General features: G+C 44.8%; 1 protein-coding gene across 2 annotated transcripts in view; it reads right to left on the reverse strand.

Annotated features, from left to right (window-relative positions):
* Positions 1–22,693, reverse strand: part of GK5 (glycerol kinase 5) — a 57,324-nt gene that overhangs the window by 4,725 nt on the left and 29,906 nt on the right. The window contains exons 10-15 of one of the 2 annotated variants that reach the window (XM_084847188.1): positions 19,978–20,104; positions 8,118–8,222; positions 7,472–7,566; positions 7,033–7,136; positions 4,234–4,293; positions 753–886 (exon numbers count right to left, since the gene is read on the reverse strand). In XM_084847188.1, the coding sequence (XP_084703314.1) occupies positions 753–886; positions 4,234–4,293; positions 7,033–7,136; positions 7,472–7,566; positions 8,118–8,222; positions 19,978–20,104 (625 nt within the window). The remainder of the gene's footprint in view (positions 1–752; positions 887–4,233; positions 4,294–7,032; positions 7,137–7,471; positions 7,567–8,117; positions 8,223–19,977; positions 20,105–22,693) is intronic. The other variant, XM_084847189.1, reaches the window with a different exon arrangement.

The raw sequence follows: 22,693 nt of genomic DNA on the forward strand, positions 1-22,693 counted from the left end.
TTACTTTCCTCTGGGCTCTTGTGACATCATGACTACTTTGGGGGGGAGAACAACAATTTCCCTATGCAACAATTGCACAACAGGTGATTAAGGGTATTAAGTCTACTAAACGCATGAAAGCTATATGCAGGCAGGACCTCCGTATGTCTTTATCGTAAGGAAAATTTGGTTTCATGCAATGCAGCTGTACACAAATAGCATGAGCATAGCCCCAAATAGAAGGTCAAATTCATGTAAAGTGCCTTACAAATAAAGGTCAGCACCATAACATTTCAGTGGAACTTGTTCAACTTAGAGCTAGAGCCTACACAGGCTAATGGGAGTTGATGTCCAAAACATCTAGAGGGCACTGCACTGGGAAAGACTACTTTGCATCATAGTATATCAAATACTCTGTGCACTTACATACTAAATCTTATGCTTGCAAGTGATTACTTTGATAAGCTCCCTCTTCTAAAAGTGGTGTGCGTCCTAGGAAAGGACTTTTAGTAATCAACGTGCGCAGTGCAGCATGCAGTGTTTAGTCAATATCCAAATTACAGCACAGTTATGAAGGTATTAAACATAAACAAATAATTCTGTATTCTAATTTCACTTGATCAAAGTAATGTAGGTGGAAAACTAGGCAGCATGTCCTATAGAAACCTCCACTAATACTCATCACCTACAAATCTTTGCATTATAATATGGAATATGTACACAACCCCCCCCCAAATATAGCCCCTTCCCTAATTTTCAAGCTATATACGTACCTACAGCAAGGCCTGCTAGAAAAGCTGCTCCAAGACAAGACATGTCTGTACTTAGAGGCTTGTTTATCGTTTTATTAATTAAATCAGAAGTCATTTGCATCACAAAATTATTTTTACTGACACCTCCATCAGCTCTGCGAGAGGGAGAAACAAGCAGAGAAAAGTATTTAAGGGATTAAATTCCAGAAAATCTTCCTGATCTAAGTTTTATGTGCAAGAGACAAAGGAGCCTCTAGCAACCATTTTCTGTTGCTAATTCATCCCCAATCATGCCAAATACATAAATATTTAAGCTGTTAATTACTATATCCCAATTGTGCTGGCTACGTATTCTGTTCCGCTGTTCGGTTCCAACTTAACAACATATAAACAGTAGACCAAATGTATTAGTAGGGTAGGCCTGAGAGGGAAACTACAACATATTGTTGAACATCCAGCTTGGGGCCTTTTAGAGCTTGCACCCATTCCCCTTAGAACCTTGTGGATTTAATACTCTGATGCTTCTCTCCCTTGCTTCTCCTTTACCAAAATGCACTTTACAGATGCACAGAATTTAATGTTTTGGCAGGTAACATCACCTCTAGTGATTTAGTAGCCTCCTGCTACTGCTAAAGGAATGTTATTGGTTATCATGCGATTAGCCACTCAGGCAGCTTCTATACAGAGGGCTCCTAGGGCTACCCATCTTCGCTGTTCCACTGTAAGCTACAAGCAGAATCGCAACAGTTTAGGGGTCTAGCACATTTTTTTGCATGTACAACTTGCTATGTTCTGCCCACATGGTGGCCACTATATAGCTCTATGGCCAGTGTTCTCCCTTTCACCAGCCCTCATTGGTTGCCACCACCACCCTTTCCCCAACATTTTGAAGTGGGTGCTTCTCAAAATCATTTTAGCACTCTGGTGTGTGCGTGCGTGCATGTTCACAGTGTTCTTTACTGTTTTTGAAGCAGTGCAATTGCAATTAAAATAATAATTAAACAATGCCTACAGAACAGGGCAAGGGGATTGCACCTAAGCTAATTTCTAAATAATTCTAATTATGGATCATCTTATAACACCCATACATTTCACCTTGGAATGCCTGACCTCTAGTCTAGTCATTTTCACCACCGGATCTAGTCAGACAAGCTGACTGTATTGATTTGACTGCAAACTTAGCAGTCATGGGATAAGAGGAGAGGTCCCTTTATGGATTGGTAACTGGTTAAGGAAAGAAAACACAGAGTAGGAATAAATGCTGAGTACTTCGAATTGAGTATGTAAACAATGGGGTTCCCCAATAATTTATATTGGGATTGGTACTTTTCAACTTGTTTATAAATGATCTGGAGTTAGGGCTAGCAGTGAGGTAGCCAAGTTTGCTGAAAAGACCAAATTATTTAGGGTTATTAAAAGAAAAAAGAGATTGCAAAGAGCTCCAAAAGGATCTCTCCAAACTGGGGAAGTGGGCATTAAAATGACAAATGCGTTTCAATGTAAGCAAGTGTATAGTGATGCCTATTTTAGACAAACAAACAAAAAATCCTAAGTTCACATATATGCTGATGGATCTGAGCTGGCAGTGACTGACCAAGACAGAAATCTTGGTGCTGTGGTGGACAACTCAATTAAAATGTTGACCCAGTGTGTGACTACTGTGAAAAGTGCCCTTATAGAAATCTATCATGCGACCACACTTGGAACACTGTCTACAGTTCTGGTCACTGCACCCCAAAAGATATCACAGAGCTTGTGAAGGCCCAGAAAAGGGCAACTAAAATGATGAAGGGGCTGGACCAATTCCCCTGTGAGGAAAGCTTACAATGTCTGGGACTGTCTAGCTTAGAATAAAGGTGAGACATTATGAAGGTGTACAGAATTACTCATGGTGTGGACAAAGTGGATAGGGAGAAGTTTTTCTCTTTCACAGCACATTGTTAAACTATGGAATTCGCTACAAGATGTAATGATGGCCACCAACTTGGGATGGCTTTAAAAGGGGATTAGTCAAATTCATGAAGGATCAGGCTATCAATGACTACTAGTCATGATAGCTCTATATTACTGCCAGTATCAGAAGCAGTATGCCTTTGTATGCTGGTTGCTGTGAACGCCAGTGGAAGGGTGCTGTTACACTCGTAAGAGGGTGTTGTTGCACTCATGTCCTAGTGTGAGCTTTCCATGGGCATCTGGCTGGCCGCTGTGGGAAAGAATGCTGTACTAGATAGGCCTAATCCAGCACAGCTCTTCTTATCTAGTGAGTTTCACAACCTAGCTAGAAAATTTGTCAACTTGATTTTCCCTGCTTGTCAGCTGCTAGATAGCACACTTGCAGTAAAAAAAATAAAAAAAATAGTGCCCACATAATACTGTTAGAAAATTGCAGCCTGACAGGTTTACAGCTGGAAACTAAATGTGTATTCACAAGTGATGCTGTTTTCAATGTTATCTACTAACAAACATGCAGATGTTTAAAGACTGTCTGGAAACTTCAGTTAGTTGAAAATGTAGCTGCATGAAAGCAATCTGTGTTGTAGTATACAGAAGCATCCCAAGTATTTCATCGGCTTAAACTCTAATAGAAATTATCTCTTGTTTTATTCTAATGCTTTATTCTAGGCATAAGTGTAATATTCTTGAAATTACATTACAGGAACATTAAACTAAGGACGGTGACCCAAATCACGTCCAGAAGAGGACAGTCAAGCTAACAACATTCTAAATTTCCAAAAGGTAGGCCTGAAATCAGTGGTTTGCCAAGGCAGTATATGGAAGGTCACTAGGCTGCTGACAATAGCTTTGTCAACAATATACAGGAAACTAGGTGGTTTTACTATCTATTCAGGAGGATAAAATCAACAGGTAGGCTCCAAATAAATACACAATTCCATCTTGGGCCTTTAAAAAAAGTATTGGGGACTAAAGAGATAGATCTCATAGAATCATAGGGTTGGAAGGGGCCTACAAGACCATCGAGTCCAACCCCCTGCTCAATGCAGGAAGCCTGATTCCCAGGCTGTCTCCCATCCAAGTACTAACCAGGGCTGACCCTGCTTAGCTTCCAAGATCAGATGAGATCAAGCACATCCTAGATAGACAGACAGAAAAACTTTAGTTCCCAATACTTTTTTTAAAGGCTGAAAATGGAATTGTGTATTTATTTGGGGTCCACCTGTTAACTGGAGGAAAGGTAGGATATAAATATAACAGACAGATAGGTATCTTGCCTTTCCTCTAAGGAGCCCACATGGCATACACGTTCCTCATCCTCTTTTACTTTATTCTCACAACAACCCTGTGATGTAGGTTAGGCTGAGAGTCAGTGGCTGGCCCAAAGTTGCCCAAAGTTGAGTGGGGTCTTCTCAGTCCCTGTCCAACATTCTAACCACTACACCACACTGGCTCTCACACTGCTATACATACATACATACAACCCCCCCCCCCCACACACACACACAAATGTACAACTGTTGACATTTTAGACATAACATGAACATACCGAATGGATGTGAGTGGAATGCCTACATCTTTTGTGATGGTATCATAGAGCTGTTTGTTTCTTGCAAAAAAAGAAAAAAGGAATAAAAGCATTTATACAAAAGTAACATTAACTTTAGAAGCATAGTATACTGTGAACAAGTTCAGTCACAACTCGCTAGATAATTAGATACATTTTCAGAATGGGTTTATGTCAGCTAATGACATAAACTAGAGCTGCTCAGCAATTCAAAGTACTCCATATTCCCTGTCTATATTCTATTTATATAAAATATTTTTAGGCTGTTGTCCTCAAAGGTTAAAGCAGCATACATACATTCAACAAAGCCACAGAGCATAAAACATAATTAAAAGATACTACAAGTCAGCAGGCAAGCTACAAAAATCAACCAAAAGCAAGTTGAATAAATAAAGTTTTGCATCACTTGAAAAGAGATGAGGAGCTCCTGACCTCAATAGGTAAAACATACCAACGCCTACCCACAAAAGTATTAATCACCCTACTCTGTGTGCTATTGTTCTAATCTGATATCCTGGTCTGTGTACCATCAGATAATGATTTTTCCCAATTATTACTGGTGCATGGACTCTGCATACTACCATGGAAGACAGAGGTCACAACTAAAATTAATATACTTTTTACGAAGTTATAAAGTAGGAACACCCATTTGCATGGGCAGATAAGGAACCATTCTCCAGTCTTTTAAGTAATCAAAATATTGACGCAATCACCACAATGGCAAAGCATTAACAATTATCACTGTGGTATATTTTGTTATTTGTCAGCCATTTATCCAGCCACAGATGGTTGTCCATAGTGAAGTGAATTGAAAATTCTAGCTGCTCAACTTGAGTTTAAAACTTAGGAAGCACCCTGTTTTCAGAGAGGTTCTACTAGCTAATTTGAAGGCAGAAGAGGAGATACTGCACAAGGAGTAAGTGAGCATGTGGAGATTTTAGGAGGATAAATGATGAATTAACAATAGAACCTCGTAAAAAGAATAGAGGTAGTTGGGATGCCAAAGATATGAGGCTGGATCCAGAATTGCCCTTCTGTTTGCAGAGTTGCCCTTCTGTTCTCTTTCTGTTTGCAAAAAGGACTGTGATCCAGTGGAGAAACTTGCTGGAGGAAGGCAGGCGGGAGGCTGTTTTTGACAATTCCTCCTTTGCCTCCTCCCACAGGGGGGCCCTACCTTCCAGAACAGATTTTCAGGAGGTACAATGGGTTGCAGAGGGAAGGAGGAATTGGCGAAAATCACCTTCCCTCCTCCTCCTTCTCCAGAAAGAATGTCCCTTGAGTTCTGCTCATAGGGACTCTGGATCAAACTCATTGTCTTAGTCTAGGAGATTCTAAATACAAGTGGAGACTCAAACAGGAGATGCAAGTGGAAGGCTGAAAGGCATACAGTAAAATATCCTTCAGGCAGAGAAGGTAGCAGGGATTGGGTGGAGGAGTGCAGGCAAAGGCAAGCACAGGGAAGGCAGGCATGGAGATGGAGAATTAGGAAATTAGCTTCTGTAATTTCTGAAATTGTATGCCCTTCTGTGTAATGGTTCACTTTTGTTTTACATGTATGACTGGCCATGACATGAATGTGTATTTTAAGGTGGTTGCTGTTTTTGCCTTCATTTGCCAGTGAGTGGGCTTTTTTGAACTAGAAGCATGGAAGTGGAGATCCGTATCATTTAGTAGAAATTGGGAGTGCCCCCTGGTGAATTTTTTCTGCAAAGATGTCAACTCTGAACTACATAGGAACAGAGTGACTGGGTTCACACAACATGCTAACTCACACTCAGTGGTTGAGTGTGGGCTTTTGCTGAACTGTGGTTTGTTTGTTGAACAAAGTTAGTGTGTTGTCCAAACACAGGACATTTTCTGCAGGGTGGCTTGTTAACACGTAGTGTGGCTGTTAACTACCCTGAGCAATCCAACAACAAACCATGGGTTCTCAAGGTGGCTTGTTCAAGAAAAGTAACAAGCTGCCCTGTGGAAAATGTCCTGTGTTCAAACAACACACTATCCCACAGTTCAACAAACAGCCCACACTCAAGCACTGAGTGTGGGTTAGAATAACAGAATAGTAGGGTTGGAAGGGGCCTATAAGACCATTGAGTCCAACCCCCTCCTCAATGCAGGAATCTAAGTCAAAACACCCCTGACAGATGGCTGTCCAGCTTCATCTTGAATGCCTCCAGTGTGGAAGAGCCCACCACCTCCCTAGGTTAGCGTGTTGTGTGAACAGTCCTATTATGTCAAAGCTTGGAAACTGAGTTAAGATGGAAGCAGACTGGTGGCATGGATTGATGGTATCTGTATGTATATGCCAACCTTCCCCAACCTGGTGATTCCATGTATTTTGGACTACAACATTCCGTATTCCTGACCACTGGCCATATTGACTCAGGCTGATGGGAGTTAAAATCCAAAAATTTGGAGGGTACCAGATTGGACAAGGCTGGTTCATGCATATAACTGACCAAGAGTGTGTTGGGGAATCTTAGGGTCAAAACAGACGTTGCTTTCAATCCATATCTAGCAGCTACAACATTGGTATGTATCTATCAGCTTTGTAGGTGTGGAGGGACCAAATCAGGACTCTAGTGTGAGGAATAGAGGACTTTTAAGATCTGGATTGGGGCCCCTGCACCTACTCTAGAGTAAAAACCTGTAGCTGCTAGATATGGTTTTAAAGTAATGTCTGTTTTGGCCCTTAATTCAGCTAAGGTAACAGCACTGGCAGGTAGCCTGACCTAACTATAAACAACATCATATTTTATCTGGGCATGTCTGATCTAGTACCTGAAAGCTATAGATTCCAACACAGCTCGAACAAGATGTTTTTTGGTGGTGGAAGGTGTAATTCCCATAAAAGAAGTACATGCATATGGGTCATTCACTGGAATCTAAAATAAACAAGATATGAAAATAAGATATGCATGAATATATTCTGCCGGCAGATGTTTAAGAATGGACTGAAATATTAAGGAAAAAAATAACTTACAGATGACAATAAGAGGCAGCATAGTAAGAAGAAGAAAATTAAGACAGCAGTAAGCAGCATATAGGCATTTATCTTACATCTTGTTAATCAGAATGTAATTTTATAACCATTCTAATTCTACACTCATGTGGAAGACACTGAAGGCTGAATGGAATATATGTTTTATGATGAACTCTCACATCTAGGAAAAAGAGTCATATGACACATCAGTAAATAAATCAAGGGTAATACTTTTACCTGCAACCCACTAAAAGATGGGACAAAGCAAACTCCTCCTGAATTTACTAGGCTGTGGGCCATTTTTGATGTCTCTTCAGCACTGGCAAAAAGATCTGTGAAAACACCCATGATGTGGATTAGCGTGAGCACACACACACACAAACATCTTCATCTATGACAGGCAGTATAGTGATATTTTAAAATATATGTATGCCTTAATAAAATCTCAGTAGAATTTTTACAGCATGATGAGAAAATAAACATCCTTGGAAGTCAGAAGAAATCTAAAGGACATTAGAAAAAACTCAACCAGAAAAAAGCTGAAAAGATTCTGCAGTCTACTTTCAGCCATCCAACTGCGAGCGATATTAAGGTTACAATATACACAGTTTTTCACCATTTCTATTTTAAAAAATACAGAACAGCAGGTTTTAATGTACAGATATTTGCCTTAAATTTTTAACATAATATGGTGTCTCAACTGGCTTCTGCATCATAAGAAAGCAGATGGCAAAAGAAATGCTGAAATTTACAGTGCTAGAACCATCAAAAGGACAAAAAAATGAAACCACTTTATCCCTACACTGAGAAGTCAGCAACATAGCAATAACCATTCTTTACAGCCTACATTTACAGGCTCAGAGATTTAGTTCACACTACTTACCTAAGCTCTGCGCCCATTTTATAGCATTCCCAGTATCAGAAGCATTGCCTTCAGCTAAGTAAGTCACCTCTTCTCCAATTTTCCAACCAACCAATGGATACAAACCTTAAAGTAACAAGACATGAATTATTTATTTATTATCAATTGTATCCAATGGTGCCTTTCCATTCGCAGCTTCTGATCCAGTGGAGGCCTCCACTAAGAGAAGGGGAGGGAATTTTAACCTATTCCCTCTGCTCCCTATAGCAGCAGAGAGCAAACTTTTGGGCCCGTGGGAGCATGTGACAATTTTAGGTGGGTGGGTGGCCATATTTTCTTGCACCCCTTTCCTGGATTCCCACTTTTCTTCCCTCCTCCATTCCTCCTCCTCTGCTTCTTCCTGCTTGTGGTTTCCTTCCCACACCCTGCTCCTTTTCCCAGTTGCCTCTCCTGTCTTATTCCTGCCCCTGCCCCCCGCTACCTCCCTTCTCACTCCTGTTGTGAGGGCAGAGGAACTTTAGGGCAGGGACTGGCAACCAGGCGACCAGAGGTGCCCGCCAGGACCCCCCAGTGCACCTGCCAGACCCCTTTTGTCCCCCACCACTCACCTGCACTGCTGCCTCTGTCTCCCTCCATCCTTACCTCAGCAGCATGAAAGCCAGAAGATGGCAGGAGATAAGATTCCCGATCTGCTGACCTCCTGCTTCTTAGTTGCGGAGCACAGCAGGAAGTAGAAGCTGCAGTGCGGGTGAGTGGGAAGAACAAAAGGGGTCTGGCAGTTGCATGGGGGGGTCCTGACAGGCACCTGTGGGCACCAGGCTGCCAATCCCTACCCTAAAGTCTCAGAAAATCTGCTTTGGAGGACTAGGGGACCCTCTAATACAGTACAGCAGGCATGGCAGGGAAAGGGGGAATTGCTGACAATCCCCTCTCCTCCTATAAGTGGAAGCTTCTGCTAGCTCAGAGATCCTTCCTGAACAGAAAGCTTCCTTCCATTTGCAAAAGGGCACCACTGGATAAGCCCTAGATTTTTATTCCACCACTTCTCTAAGGAGCTGAGTGTGCTATACATTGATCATGCCACCTACCGCCACTTTATCCTCATGCCAACCCTGTTAAATAAGTCAGACAGTGACCCAGTTTGCACAACAAAAAGCATGGGTTAATCAACCCATTAATCAATCAATTAATTAATGGGTTAATTAATTAATCCAGTAATAATTAATTAACCCCTGATTTGCCAGGTTGTGTGCTGCACATGAGACACTTCCGCTTTGTGACTGTAGGTTGCTCATGCCTATGGCCCAATTGCAGGTTGCTTATGCAAAGCGGAAGTAACCCATGCACAGCACACAGCCAAGCAAATCCTGGGTTACTTAACTGCCGCCATGACGTGCGAACCGGCGGCCGTGATAAGAGCCCTCTGTCTGGAAGAACCCTCTCTCTATCAAAAGGCATTATGGAGCTATTCCATCTTTTCTTCCTTAATGGGTTTTTTATGGCAAGAAAAAAAAAGTGGAATAAGCGATGGGAAAATATGGGAGAGCTGCATATTGAAGACACTGTCTGGACCCTTTATAAAATTCCATTAAAGAAGCACTGTGGTTGCACAATAAAAGCCACAACTGGAAGCAACCAGAGACAAAGTGGCCCAAGGTCACCCCGTGAGTTTCATGGCTAAGTGGGGATTTGAACCTAAGTGGGTTTTCATAGTCTAAAATTCTAGCCGCTATACCACATTGGCTTTATAAAAATATTATTTGATGACATGTCAACATTTAGATTCTTTCCAAAGTTCCTAATGTTAGAAAATATTCACATGTACTTCTAAAAATATATGGTGTCTGTCTGTGTGCGTGACAGACAAATATCAAAGCCATCCCAATATTAAATCCAATATGATCAGTGTTTTATTAAACGTATACACTGAAATGATGTAGCCACAGGCCCTTGTTGGTGTCTGAACTCTCTTCAAAATAAGCATGTGTGCATGCATGCACAATGTCTACTAAGGAGAGGGCATTTTCAGTGGTGGCAACCTGGTTGTGGAATGACCTCCCCAAAGAGGCTTGCATGGTGCCTACATTGTGCTCTTTTTGGTGCCAGGTGAAGACCTTTTTATTCTCCCAGACTTTTTAGTTCTTCAGTTTTGTTTTTAAATGTATTATTGTATTTATAGATCCTTACCCTGCTGCGGGTTTTTACTTGGATTTTTACTTTGGTTTTATTTTGTTTTAAACTTTTAAAAGAGAAAAAAGAGAGCCAGGGCCTGCAGGAGAAGCCACCACCACCACCGGGGAAGAGGCGTGCTTGCTGCTGCTGCTGGGCCTGCTGCTGCCGCCGCTGCCACCACTGCCACCACCACCAGGCCTTCCCTGTGGACTTCTGCCTGGCAGACTGCCAGTCCCTGCAGGACCAGGCCCCCACGTACCGAGCCAGCTGTGCTGCTCCACCTGCCCCTCTCTGGAGGGGCTACATAAGCTGGCTGGCTGAGGTGGCCTGGGAGAGCCAGGGCCTGCAGGAGAAGCCACCACCACCACCACTGGGGAAGAGGCGTGCTTGCTGCTGCTGGGCCTGCTGCTGCCGCTGCCGCTGGGCCTGCTGCTGCCGCCGCTGCCACCACCACCACCAGGCCTTCCCTGTGGACTTCTGCCTGGCAGACCGCCAGTCCCTGCAGGACCAGGCCCCCAGGTACCGAGCCAGCTGTGCTGCTCCACCTGCCCCTCCCTGGAGGGGCTACATAAGCTGGCTGGCTGAGGTGGCCTGGGAGAGCCAGAGCCTGCAGGAGAAGCCACCACCACCGGGGAAGAGGCGTGCTTGCTGCTGCTGCTGGGCCTGCTGCTGCCGCTGCCGCCGCCACCACCACCACCAGGCCTTCCCTGTGGACTCCTGCCTGGCATTTTTAAGGGGATTTTAATTGTTTTGTTTGTTTGTTTTATTTTGTTGGGGGGATTTTGTTGTGTTTTTTGGGGTGGGTAGCCTGCCTGATAGGCGGGAGCGAGGAGGCATGTGTCCACCTGATGGAGGCAGTGGGGGAGCGTTGGGGGCCAGAACATACCGAGGCTGGGCGGCAGGCACTGGCGGAGCGCTAGGGGCAGGCCAGGTAAGGGGAACAAGGGAGAGATGTGTAGTATCTGTCCCCTGCTCCGGGCCTGTCCAGAGCCAAAGGATGGCTGGGGGAGGCATGACCCCATCTTCTGGCCTTCGTTTGCTGCTCTGCAATGCCAGGTCTGTTACCCAGAAAACCTCCCTCATCCATGACATGATCCTGGATGAGGGTGCAGACCTGGCATGTATTACGGAGACCTGGCTGGCCGAGGCTGCTGCTCCAACCCTTGCAGCCATGTGTCCAGCCGGATTTTCGTATGCACAGCAGCCGAGGGCTGGGGATCGGGGAGGGGGAGTGGCTGTTATCTACCGAGAGTCCTTGGTCTTCACCAGACCCCCTCTCCGGGAGACCAAGGTTGCTGAGTGCATGTACTGGAGGTTGGGCCCGAAGGGCAGTCTGGGGATTCTGCTCGTGTACCGTCCACCCCGCTGCACGACTGACTCCCTGGCCGAGGTGCTGGAGGTGGTCTCTGATGTGCGTGTACAGTCCCCTAACTTATTGGTGTTGGGGGACTTCAACGTACATTCGGAGGCCATCCTCACAGGAGCACCTCGGGACTTCATAGAGACCATGGCCTCCTGGGAGCTGCACCATATTCTAACTGGGCCCACCCATGTAGCCGGTCATGCACTAGACCTTGTGTTTGTTTCTGGAGAAGCGGGGAGTGATCTGGAAGTCGGGGGTATATCCACCACCCCCTTGTCATGGTCAGATCACTATCTGGTGACGTTGGACTTCTCGGTTCCACAACCCCTCCGCAGGGGTGGAGGACCTATTAAAATGGTCCGCCCCAGGCGTCTTATGGATCCAAATGGATTCCTGAACGCGCTTGGGGATTCTCTGGGGCACGCCAACGGCCACTCGGTCGAGACCCTGGTGGGTGGCTGGAATGCCACAATCACTGGGGCATTAGATCGGGTGGCTCCAAAACGCCCTCTCCCCCTGAACAGGGCTCGGACTGCACCATGGTTCAATCCGCGGTTACGAGCTCTGAAACAGGAGGTGAGACGACTAGAGCGCCGGTGGCGGAAGTCTCGCTCCAAAGACGATCAGACACGGGCTAGAGCTGTATCTTCAGCCTATCACGTGGCGGTGAAGGCAGCAAAAAAGGAATATTATGCTGCCTCCATCGCATCTGCAGAGTGGTGTCCCAGGAGGCTGTTCCAAGTGGTCCGGAGCCTGGTCGGTCCTGTGGCTCCGGAACCACTGGAGCATTCTAAGGCCTCCTGTGAGGCTTTGGCAAGGCACTTTGCAGATAAAATTGATCAGATTAGGTGTGTTACTCTGCACACTGTGGATACAGTTAGTGAGCAAGAGGCGGCCTGTGGCAAACCGGTTTTGTGGGATCGGTTCCAGCTTCTTCCTCCTGATGAAGTGGACAAGGTGCTTTCATCTGTAAGGCCGACCACCTGCTTACTTGATCCTTGCCCATCTTGGCTCATTATGAGCTGCAGAGAGAGACTGGGTGAGGGGATCAAGGTGGTGGTGAACGCCTCCCTTGAGGAGGGAGTGATGCCATCAGCCCTCAAGGAGGCAGTGATAAGACCGCTCTTAAAGAAGCCCTCCTTGGATCCCCAAGTTCTGAACAACTTTCGCCCAGTCTCAAATCTGCCATTTTTGGGCAAGGTGATTGAGCGGGTGGTGGCGGTGCAGTTGAAGGCACACTTGGAAGAAACTGATTATCTAGACCCATTTCAATCGGGCTTCAGGCCTGGGCATGGGACAGAAACGGCCTTGGTCGCCTTGGTGGATGATATGAGGAGGGCTCTGGATAGGGGTGAATGCTCCTTCCTTGTTCTCCTCGACCTCTCAGCAGCTTTTGATACCGTTGACCACGGTATCCTCCTGGACCACCTGGAGGGGTTGGGCATTGGAGACACTGTATTGCAGTGGTTCCGGTCCTTCCTCTCCAGCAGGTACCAGAGGGTAGCACTGGGAGAGGAGGCTTCAGACCTGTGGCCACTTACTTGTGGGGTGCCACAGGGTTCCATCCTCTCCCCGATGCTATTTAACATATATGTGAAGCCGCTGGGGGCTATCATCAGGAGGTTTGGGGTGCAGTGTCATCAATACGCGGATGACACTCAGCTCTACCTCTCATTCAAATCTTCACCAAGGTTGGCCGTAGAATCCCTGTCCAAATGTCTGGAGACGGTGAGTGGCTGGATGGGGAGGAATAAGCTGAAGCTGAACCCTGACAACACCGAGGTACTTTTGGTGGGAGACAAGAGGAGGCTGGGGGATGTTGACCTGGTGTTGAATGGGGTACGGCTACCCTTGAAAGACCAGGTCCGCAGCCTGGGGGTCATTTTGGACTCCCAGCTGTCCATGGAGGCTCAGGTGTCAGCTGTGAGCTGGACAGCGCTGTATCACCTCCATCTGATACGGCGGCTGCGCCCCTTCCTTCCCAACCATCTGCTCCCATCGGTAGTACATGCCCTGGTCTCCTCTCGTTTAGACTACTGTAATGCGCTCTACGTGGGGTTACCCTTGAAGACGGTTCGGAAGCTGCAGCTGGTACAGAACACGGCGGCTCACCTGATTAAAGGCAGCCGCCGGCGAGATCACATCACTCCAGTGCTGAAGGAGTTGCACTGGTTACCACTTGTTTTCCGGGCCAAATTCAAGGTGTTGGTTTTGACCTTTCAAACCCTATATGGTTCCGGCCCAGCCTATCTTATGGAGCGCCTCCAGCAACACCAGACAGGCCGCTTAACAAGATCAGCCTCGGATGGCCTTCTCTCTGTCCCATCAGCCAGGACAGCTAGACTGGTGGGGACGAGGGAGAGGGCCTTTTCTGTGGTGGCCCCCACTCTGTGGAACTCCCTCCCTAGGGAACTCCGTCATGCCCCCTCTTTAATGAGGCATGCATTAAAAACGTGGTTGTTCAGGCAGGCATTTGGGGTGGGTTAGGGTATTTTAAAAAAATTTTATGGTAGAATTTTATTCTTTTAAATTGTTTTATGGTATGTTGTACATCGCCCAGAGTGGCTGGGTGACCAGCCAGATGGGCGATTAATAAATTTAATAATAAATAAATAAATAAATAATAAATAAATAAATAAACTTTTAAAGGTGTTATATTATATTTTATGTTGAATTTCAGGATTAACATTTTTGTGAACCACCCAGAGAGCTATGGCTATTGGGCAGTATAGAAATGCAATAAATATCCAAAAGGCTATTTCATGCACGACCCAGAGCTTACATGTGTCCAGGGACTTTCCTGGTGGAACAGGCTGCCAACTTCTGCACTGAAGTGTTTTGCCAATTTTTAAAAAGGAAGAAAAAGAAAGGCATGCCTTTCTAGACCCATTCTGCTCTGATTTTCAACCTGGGTATGGGACCAAATCCACCTTGGCTGCCCTGATGGATGACCTTTATCGAGAGAGAAATGGGGGAATGCAACCCTGTTAATTCTGCTTGATCTCTCATTTTGATACCATCAACCATGGTATCCTCCTGGATCAACACTGTAGGATGGATATCGGAGGCACTGTGTTACAGTGGTTCCAGTCTTACTTGCGGGGCTAATTTCAGAGAGTAACATTGGGTGACTATTCCTCGGCCCCTTGGCAATTGAGCTATGGGGTTCCACTGGGTACCATCTTGTGCCCAGTCAACATCTATACGAAGCCACTGGGAGCGGTCATTAGGGGATTTGGAGTCAAGTGCCATCAGTATGTTGATGACACGCAGCTCTGTCTCCCTGTGGCTTCTGAATCTGGTGAGGATGTGCAAGTCCTGGATCAGTGCCTAGACTCAGTGATGGGCTGGATGAGGGCCAATAAACTGAAGCTGAATCCTGGCAGGACAGAAGCCCTGTGGGTGAGTAGTCCCCAAGACCATGAGATAGGCTCACTGCCTGTTCTGGATGGGGTTGTACTCCCTCTGAAAACTCAGGTTCATAGTCTGGGGTACACCTAGATACATCATTGTCGCTGGAGGCCCAAGTGGCCATGATGGCTCAGAGTGGCTTTTACCAGCTTCAACTGGTTCGCCAGCTATGACCTCTCCCAGACAGAGATAGCTTGGCCACTCAGGTGCTAGTAACTTCATGATTGGACTACTGCAATGCGCTCTACGTGTGGCTGCCCTTAAGGCTGGTCTGGAAGCTGGAGCCAGTGCAGAATGCAGCAGCTTGGCTATTGACCCTTTTCAGCGTGCAACTCCTTTGAGCAAACTGCACTGAGCAAACTGCACTGGCTGACAAATTTGCTACCGGACTAAATTTAACATTTTGCTACTAGCGTATATGCCCTAAACAACTTTGGACCAGGATATCCGGGAGAGTGCCTTCTCCCTTATCAACCGGCCCAGTCACTGAGGTCATTGGAGGTCATGCTCCTGGTGCTTCTACATGGACTTACGGCCTGACAGGTCCACCAGGAGAGGAGCCTTCAGTGTGGTGGCTCCCTTTCGGTGGAACTCCTGCCTCTGGAGGTCAGGCAGGCATCAATATTGTGCTACTTTCAGCACCTGCTGAAAACATCTGTATCACAAGAAGCCTTCCTTAATTGACCAGGCCCAGTTTTTATTGGTAGTTTGTATTTATTTTTTTAATATGGTTATTTATTCTTTTTTATTTTTTATTGTTCACTGCTCTGGAATCTGTTTAGATGTAGAGTGGTAAATAGAAGGTGTAAATAAATAAATAAATGCTACATCACCACACTATCAAGTAACCAGGTTTAACAATGCAAATGTATTCACCAGGCTTTCCCAACCTGGTGCCCTCCAGATATTTTGGACTTCAAATCGAACCATTCCTGACCATTGGCCATGCTGGCTGGGGCTGACAGGAGTTGTAGTCCAAAACATCTGGAGAGGACCAGGTTGGGGAAGGCTCTCTAAATCAAATACAGAGGCTACTGGTCGTATTCACAGGTGAGTTTGTGTATTAGCATAGAGGAGAGCAACATCTGCATGCCATTCTAAGTTTGGGAGTTTAATCTTCTCCCCACATTGGGATAGTTTGTCAATCTTCACCTTAATTGGTTAAAACCCTTTCTGTACCAATTAAAGGAGTTTCCCCATTTCAAATCTTTTTGTGGGTTAGCAACATAGTGCTTGATGAAAGAGCTTTTTCATGTACCAGGAAAGACTTTCCCTTTGGCTTACACAGAGGTGTGGGTGGGTGAGTGTGCATATGGTAACTTGAACCATTGACCTGTGCTTTATGATTCTTCTGCTCTAAGAGGCATTAGTCGTCTTTTTGATGGGGTGAATAAATGGGCTATTTTTTCTTTATCAAATTAAATACAACATCATAGATTAGGTGTGTACGAAGCTTCTATTTCCTTCTGAACTTCTCTACTCTTTAGGTACCATGTAAATGTATTTTTATTGGTATTTTTTGTTTTTTTAATATGGTGTTTTATTCTTTTTATTTTTTATTGTTCACTGCTCCAGAATCTGTTTAGATGTGGAGTGGTAAACAGGAGGTGTAAATAAATAAATGCCATATCACTGCACTATCAAGTAACCAGGTTTAACAATGTTCTTTTTAACTTTGATTACTTTTTAAATTATTATAATTGTACACCTGGGGTTTATTCACACTTGCCCTCCCAAGCCTGCTTGGCTGAAAGTGAGCCATAATAGGATTTCTTTTTAGGCTCTTTTATTGGGCAGGTATTCTCACGAGCCTATTGAAATTACTGAGATGATGGCTGCTAATAAGTTTTCTACAATTTGGGGGGTCCTCTACTTTATTTTGAATCCTCCACAGTCACACTTTCCCAAAAGAAAAAGGTACCTAGTGGGAGCATTCCTGACCCTTTTCAGGAACAAGTGAAAGTGCATTTAACCAGCATTAGCTGGTACACTAGCTGTGTCCTTTTTCTGCCTCCAAAAATAATTGAAACTATGTTTTAATAAATCCATGTCATTTTACTAGCACAAGGATTGAGAAGTGTTGAGAAGTAAATACTAGTAGCTGTACCAGTTGCAAAAAATTTCTCAATCGTGTGTGTAACTTATGATTTAGTAACTTCGTTGATCAGCTGCTTTACCCAATCTCAAGATTTCACAACTTCATATTAACTTTGTATTAAAGCTATTAGAGATAGACTGGTATAGTAAGTGAGAAAGTTGTTCAGTTTTGAAATCCTGACTTGGATTCCTGCATTAAGTAGGGGGTTGGACTCAATGGTCTTGTAGGCCCCTTCCAACCCTACTATTCTATGATTCTATGAAATAAAAAACAACAGAAATCGTGATAACCCACAGTTTTGGAGTTATACATAATAGAAAAACATGTTTCTCCAATTATTTTGATGAAATTAGCTAAAAAATTGATTTTTTGCTGAATCTGTATGGTAAATGCTTTAATTTAAAAAACAAACAAATATAAACTGGCCGAGTGGAACTCGAGATATTGATTGCTAAAGAAATTACTTCACATTTTAATATATATCTATCTATCATGTGGTGAAAAATTTCATAACAGAAGTGCACGTAAAGAATTCCAAGTGCTAATTCAAGCACTAAATGTTGATTTTACATTATTTATTTAGCTCTAAATGTCTTTGCCATTCCCCATCTTCAGTTAGTAAATTATGTGCTTGATCTGCATCTTTAAAAGTATCATATACTACCCCATTATATGTTCTAACATCTTTATAACTGGTAGCACCAACAACATGTTGTAATAGTAATCTTAAGAAAATACCTTTCTGTATCTGAAGGAAATACACCATACATTCTCCCTAGACAGGGAGAGCCCAAAGCAGCCCGCTTGGGGTCCCAATGCAGCCCTTCAGGGTTCCGCAGATAGCCACATACCCTTTCCCCTGATCACCATTATGGTTTCCAGGCTTTTTCCAGTTTCCTGTCCATTCTAAAAGGTCAAAATGCTTCTCCTAAGGCTTAGTGACTGGCAGTTAAGAGCTTTAATCTACAACAGGTTGGTATTTTTGATCCTCCCTTTTGCCTATGGCTCCGCCCACCACTGGAATGTGGCTCCCAACAGCTTCTCTGAAATAGAATTCAGGGCATACATCCTACAGCATGCAGTAGAGTTAGGGATGTGGAACCTCTGGTCTGTGGGCCAAATGCGAACCTCCGCGCCTCCCAATCCAGAGCTCCAGGCTCTTCCGATGCCACACCCCTTCATTGGCCCCACTCCAGGTTACAGATATCATTTGCTCCAACTACAATTATTGATTCCTTCCAACTACAAAGAGGGGTTCACACTTGTTGGGGAGGGACAATGCCTGGATGCAAATTTCTTTTTTCTCCATGTTGCGCGCTGGACAAAATTAAGAGTCGCTTCTGTAGCTCCAGCCATTTTTGCTCTGGCCCCACCATTTTTGCTCTGGCCCCACCCACTGCTGGGATGAGGTGAGGGAAAACCCTCAGACAGGTTTTGACTGAGGTAATGTGGACCTCAACAGGAAATAGGTCTCCCACCCCACCCGTACAGTCAGTACAGTGTTGGAATTAAAACTGGGAGGCACCACGCTATGTACTCAGTGGAGTACATCCCCCCAGACTTTCTTGGGAATATTCCTGTTCGTACAGAGCACAACCTGCAATAGCAATGGTGGGGAGCATGCGTACATTAGCATCGCAAGGTAATTGCATTGCAACACAATGAGAAGTGAGACCGTGCCTAAATTAAAAACGTTAACATTTAATTATCAAGGTTTTAACTAATTTTTAAAAATGGAATTATTTTTCTGCCATTCTAGACATCAATAGTGAATGTATGTGATCGTGTATTGCATACCCGTTTGGCTCTGCGATGCAAATTATTATACACTTTAACAAATCTAGGCATCAGCAGCTTTAATTTGAGACCATTCTGAACTTGATCAGATAATATTTAGGGGTCGATACAGAATGAACAAAAATTGGTGCTCCTTACTAATATATACATACGGGGAGGGAGGGAGGGAGAGAGAGAGAGAGAGAGAGATTGAGATTTATTAATGTTTATGTTAGGTATTTATGTCCTGCTTTGTTAAAAAAAAATGGAAGTAACTCACAAAATCAGATGGAAAAAATGAAATACGGCAAATTATGAGTATACCCTAGTAAGTAGGTCCAAAACCTGATAGCTTTTAATTGTGGTTTTTAGGAATTTTTCAGAGCAAACTTATACATGTTTACTCAGAAGTAAGCCCCTTGAGTTCAATGGAATTTACTCCCAGGTAAATGTGTAGGCCCTTCCGCAGCCTGGTGCCCTCCAGATGTTTTGGACTACAATGCCCATCACCCTCAGCCAACATGGCCAATGGCCAGGGATGACTGAAGCAACGCGCCAAAACACCTGGAGGCATCCAGGTTGAAGGAGATAAATTCCTGTGGAGGAATTTAAGACAAAATTCCTCCACAGGAAACTGAGCACGTAGACACCAGTGACAAGCAGCTAGAAATGGGAGAAGTGATTTGGGAGGTGAGTGGCTGGGTGACAGGACTCCAATTCACAATGGAAGTTATATGCACATACATTTGGTTGTTTCCAAATGAGTTTTTGGGGGGCCTCAGTTGTTCATAGGTTCTTTCCCTTCCCCAAACTCCAGTTGCTGATCTGACCGCTCCATCTGCTGACTAACACAGCTAAAGGTAACCCCTGTTAACTCTAGAATAAGTATTCTGGAGACATTGAAGATGGTTTGCTTGACTTATTAACGTACAATTTTATCTGATTTGTTTTTATTACATTATTTGTCAATTGGTTTTTTTTAACATCCTTTTTGTAAGCCACCTTGTGTCCACGATGGTTCCTGTCAGCCACAGTTTTAGAACACACAAACACAGGCTTACCTTTTCTAGATGCATGGACTTTGCTTCCGGTGTTAATATCCCAAAATGAACCAGTCCCCATGGTGACCTTAAGATCACCAATATCAAAACAGCACTGTCCAAACATGGCTGCCTGTTGGTCTGCCACCTACAGGACAAAAGTCAGACAAGCAAGCTGTCAGATAGAAATCAGCAGCTGCCCTGGACAACATTCAACATTTGAAGTACAAGGAAATTGTTGCTATATTGGAAAACTGATATCCTAAGCTTTTCTTGAAGTGAGGAAAAGCAACGGAACAACAACAACAAAACACCTCCGGCACTTAGCTTGCATAGTCTTGTATCATTAGCCCAGGGATGCAAAACCCCAGCCCACAGGCTCCCCAATCCAGCCTACATAGCCTCCTGGGGTTCCTTCAGGGTGCGGGGCAATTTGCAGCATGCAGCCCCCCCCCGGGGGGGGGTGCCAGGTGCCACGTGAAGCCAGCTGCTCCTCCTAGCACCAGCCAAGTCCCTTTCTCCATGCTGGGAGAGGCATGCATCTCCTACATGGTGGCTGCAGAACTATCAAAAGAAGCAAAAAGAGTGAGAATCCAGTTCAAACTGATTACCTAGACCCATTTCAATTGGGCTTTCAGCTAGGATATGGGACTGAGACTGCTTTGGTTGTCTTGGTGGATGACCTACACCAGGAACTGGATGAGGGGAGCGCAACCCTATTCGTTCTCCTGGAGCTCTTGGCGGCTTTCAATACCAACATCCATGGTATCATTCTGGACCACCTGGCAGGTCTGGGCCTTTGGGGTGTTGTTTTGCAGTACATAGGAAGCTGCCTTATACTGAGCTGGACCATTGGTACATCAGCCCAGTATTGTCGACACTGACCAGCAGTGGCTCTCCAGGGTTTCAGGCAGGATTCCTTGCTAGCCCTACCCGGAGAAGCTGGAGATTGAACCTAGGACCTGCATGCAAAGTATGTGCTATACCACTGAGCTACAGCTTCCACCCTCCTGTCCTTCCTGTCAAGCTGAGTCCAGAAGGTGGTGTGGATTACTCTTCAACTCAGTTCGGAGCTTTGGAATAAGTGCCACCAATACCCATCTTTACTGCTCTTGGCCACCTAACATCAAGGAAGCAGTTTAAACCCTCAAATCATAGCATCATAGAATAGTACGGTTGCAAGGGGCCTATAAGACCATCGAGTCCAACCCTGCTCAGTGAAGGAATCCAAGTCAAAGCATCCCTGACAGATGGCTGTCCAGCATCATTTTGAATGCCTCCAGTGTGGAAGAGCCCACTACCTCCCTAGGGAATTGGTTCCATTGCTCTCACAGTCAGGAAGTTTCTCCAGATATTCAGCCGGAATCTGGCCTCCTATAACTTGAGCCCATTATTCTGTGTCCTGCACTCTGGGATGATCAAAAAGAGATCCTGGCCTTCCTCTCTGTGACAACCTTTCAAGTACTTGAAGAGTGCTATCATATCTCCCCTCTTCTGAAGGTTAATCATGCCCAGTTCTTTCTCCTCACAGGACTTTGTTTCCAGCCCCCTGAAAATATTGTCTGGGTTTGTTAAAGGATTGGATGAGGGTGACCAAGCTGAGGTTAAACCCAGACAAGATGGACATGTTGCTAGTCAGTAGAAAGCCTGACTCAGGATCTTGCTTCAACCTGATCTGACAGGGATTGTGCTCCCCCTGAAGGTCAGATCAGTAGCTTGGGAGTGTTTCTTGATCCTACACTGTCCCTGGATCTTCTGGTGGCAGGGAGTGTGTTTGCACAAATATGTTTGGTGCACCAGCTGTCCCTACCTGAGACGGCTGGACTTGGCAACAGTTATCCATGCCTTGGTTACATCACGTTTAAAGTACTGCAATGCACTCTACATGGGCCTACCCCTGAAGAGTGTCCAGGAGCTTCAGTTGGTGCAAAATGTGGTAGCTAGGCTGCTAACCAGTGCAAGGTATTAGAATCATACCACGCTTATCCTGAAGGACCTGCACTGGTTCCCAGTTGCTTTCTGGGTGCAATTCAAGGTGTTGGTTAAACCTTTAAAATGCTAAATGGCTTAGGACCACACTATCTAAGGGACCACCTGTCTTGCTATGCATTTTCCTGAGTACTAATATCTGCACCCAACAGTGGCCACAAGACTGGAAAAGGTCAGTTTACATTCCAATTCCAAAGAAGGGCAACGCCAAAGAGTGTTCAAACTACCACACAATTGCACTCATTTCACATGCCAGCAAGGTGATGCTCAAAATCCTACAAGCTAGGCTTCAGCAGCATGTGAACTGAGAACTACTGGAAGTACAAGTAGGGTTTCGAAGAGGCAGAGGAACTACAGATCAAATCGCCAACATTCGCTGGATCATGGTGAAAGCAAGAGAATTCCAGAAAAATATCTATTTCTGCTTCATTGACTATGCTAAAGCCTTTGATTGTGTGGATCACAACAAACTGTGGCAAATTCTGAAAGAGATGGGAATACCAGACCACCTTACCTGTCTCCTGAGAAACCTGTAAGAGGGACAAGAAGTAACAGTAAGAACCGGATATGGAACAACCGATTGGTTCAAAATTGGGAAAGGAGTACAAGGCTGTATATTGTCGCCCTGCTTATTTAGCTTATATGCAGAGTACATCATGAGAAATGCCGGGTTGGATGAATCACAGGTCGGAATTAAGACTGCCGGGAGAATTATCAACAACCTCAGATACGCAGACGATACCACCCT

The sequence above is a fragment of the Heloderma suspectum genome, chromosome 3, assembly GCF_057233095.1.
Source record: "Heloderma suspectum isolate Gila_16-S chromosome 3, 16-S_ref, whole genome shotgun sequence".
Classification (NCBI taxonomy): Eukaryota; Metazoa; Chordata; class Lepidosauria; order Squamata; family Helodermatidae; genus Heloderma; species Heloderma suspectum.